General features: G+C 30.2%; 1 protein-coding gene across 1 annotated transcript; it reads right to left on the reverse strand.

Moving 5' to 3' along the window:
* Positions 1,513–2,304, reverse strand: LOC105177908. Its single transcript, XM_011101200.2, has one exon. It carries the CDS (start codon positions 2,216–2,218, stop codon positions 1,691–1,693), a length of 528 nt encoding a protein of 175 aa, XP_011099502.1. The 5' UTR covers positions 2,219–2,304; the 3' UTR covers positions 1,513–1,690.

Below are 2,523 nucleotides of genomic sequence, written 5' to 3' on the forward strand. Positions count from 1 at the left end.
ATAATTATACACTCCTTGCTTGAGTTTTAACGTGATTAGACACGGTGGCATACAGTAATTGCAGCGCATAAATTTTAATAATGTTTTTTTATTAAATCTCATAAATTATTTCTTTATATTAAATTTTATAATTGTACTATAACATTACATACAAAATTTGTCTGATAACTTTTTTTAATTAATTATCAATACATATTTTACTCAAATTAACTTAAAAATCGATACTTTGTAAATTATATGTTATGAAATCGATGATTATATATATATATGCAAAATAAATATTAATATGCCATTTCAATTTCAACTAATAATAACTTAAAACAAAATGAGAGTAGATTTAATTTTTTAGTACATGTAATTGCATTGAATTGATTATCTAAGGGAATTTGATTAAGTAAATTTAACATGAGTTGAGAAGTTGAAGGGTATTTGTGATACTATAATAATTTGGTACTGTGGTATCAAAACTACTAATTTCTCAAATTATCAAAAATATAGTTATGTATTTTGAACAACCATTACTCAAATTCTTCTTCTCATTTATATTATATATTGTATCAAACTAAACTAATATAAAATTTTCACCCATACTAAATTTTTGTTGTGTCATAATATTTTTAAATTTTATTTATTTATTAGTTTAAATATGATATGTTGGTCTATATATTTTATTTTAATTTATAATATATTTTAAAGTATAAATAATTATTTATTATATGTAAATATGAATGATGTGTCATACTGATTAATATTATAAAAATTAAACACATCAAAATGATGCCTTTTGATTATAACAAAGTATAGATGTAATGTAAATTCTAGTTGGGGAGTTGTTTCTAGACTTGCGAGTATTGTATAGGTTTAAATTTTAAACCGCAATTTAAGAATGGAATGGCGTTTACGGAGGGATTTCTTGCTAGCGTGTGAAAACGCTAAGTTATGAGATTAGAAGTCAACATTTGCCACGCATCTTTCATTTAAATTACAAAATGAATTTTCAAACAGAAATGGAAAATTTATTTTATCAATACTAATATAATAAAAAAAGGACACTTTTTATTCGCAAACGGTGGTTGTTATACCGTGATATTAATTTTTTTGTTGTGTCAATAATACTCATAAGTTTTTTTTTGTTTTTTTTTTTTTGTGAAGTTGGTTTATATATTTTCTTTTTATTTATAATATATTTTTTTATTATTTAAAAATTATTTATTATATGCACACATAAACAAATAATAGTATGATATATAAAATAAAGACATTTTCACTTACAAACGACGGATTCTGACAATTGTATACTAGTTTGTTTTGGGTCGCATTGATAAAATTAAGATGATTTTTTTTTCTTTTTTAAAATATAACAGATTGATTTATTTTTATAATATAATATATTTTAAAACATGAAAAATTATTTATTATGTGAATTTAAGAACGTCGTCCCACAATATGTGTTTTGAAAAATGCAAAAAGAAGGGAAATAAAAAGAGAAAAGATCAATCAATTGTATTAGTGTTGTTGTATACAAATCCTTTCCAAGTATATATGTATATATATATATATAATCTCATGCTAAAAAAAAAAAAAAGAAGAAGAAGAAGAAGAAGAAGCCAGCCAAAAATACAAGTATGTCTTTGCCTAAACTTGAAAGATCAAACTTGAAGAAATATGAAAAAGGTAGATCGTTTTTCAATCATCTCAACCAGACTGGTTCTTCAACTATAGTCTCTAGCAATGGCTTCTTGGACCTGCACATGGACAATCTGTGCCTGAACTCCGGCGTCGAGAACTCTTCTATATCGTCCAAATTCAGCTTCGGCGCCGCCGGAAATCCTTTCTCACCACTCTGCACATCGGCACCCGCCTCCGGCAAGATTCTGACGCCGGCAAGAGCGCCCCTCTTGGCGGCGGAATTCGCCGCCATGAATAGCGGGCCGATGTCCGCCGCCATAACCACCGAGTTCAGGCGCTTCATGGGGAAAAACACGTAGACGTTGCCCATTTCGAGGTCTTCGTCGGCATTGAGAGCAGCAAACCTTCTTCCAATCTGCAGAGACCTGGTGTTGACGAGAAAAGAATTGGGGGTCTCCAGCATGAGTTCTGCGGCCTTGGTGGGCTCGCACAGTCGCCGGATCTCGCCGGAGGGGAAGATGACCTTTGTTACCCTGCTGGAGGTCTTGCCCACAGTCACTGACAAGGTGCAGGAAACGTAATTCCCCATTTGAATTGTGTTGCTCCTCCTTGTGTTTGTGTAATGTCTTGAAAGAGAGAAAATTGTTTGAAGAAGATGGAGATGGAGAATGTGGGAGAGTGTATATAAAGTGTTTGGATGAAAAAGTCAAATTCAAAGGGTTTGAGTAGAAAATATATTCAAAGCCAGTTGTAGGGGAGGGGTGGGAGTTGCAATATGAAGATTTTTGAAATATTTTTTATTAAAATCAAGTTTGACTGAACCAAATTAATTATAAAGTAAGTGTAATACATTAATCATATAATTGTTCAATTTTCTTTAACTGTATGTCAATC

This window comes from Sesamum indicum, linkage group LG15 (assembly GCF_000512975.1).
Source record: "Sesamum indicum cultivar Zhongzhi No. 13 linkage group LG15, S_indicum_v1.0, whole genome shotgun sequence".
Classification (NCBI taxonomy): domain Eukaryota; kingdom Viridiplantae; phylum Streptophyta; class Magnoliopsida; order Lamiales; family Pedaliaceae; genus Sesamum; species Sesamum indicum.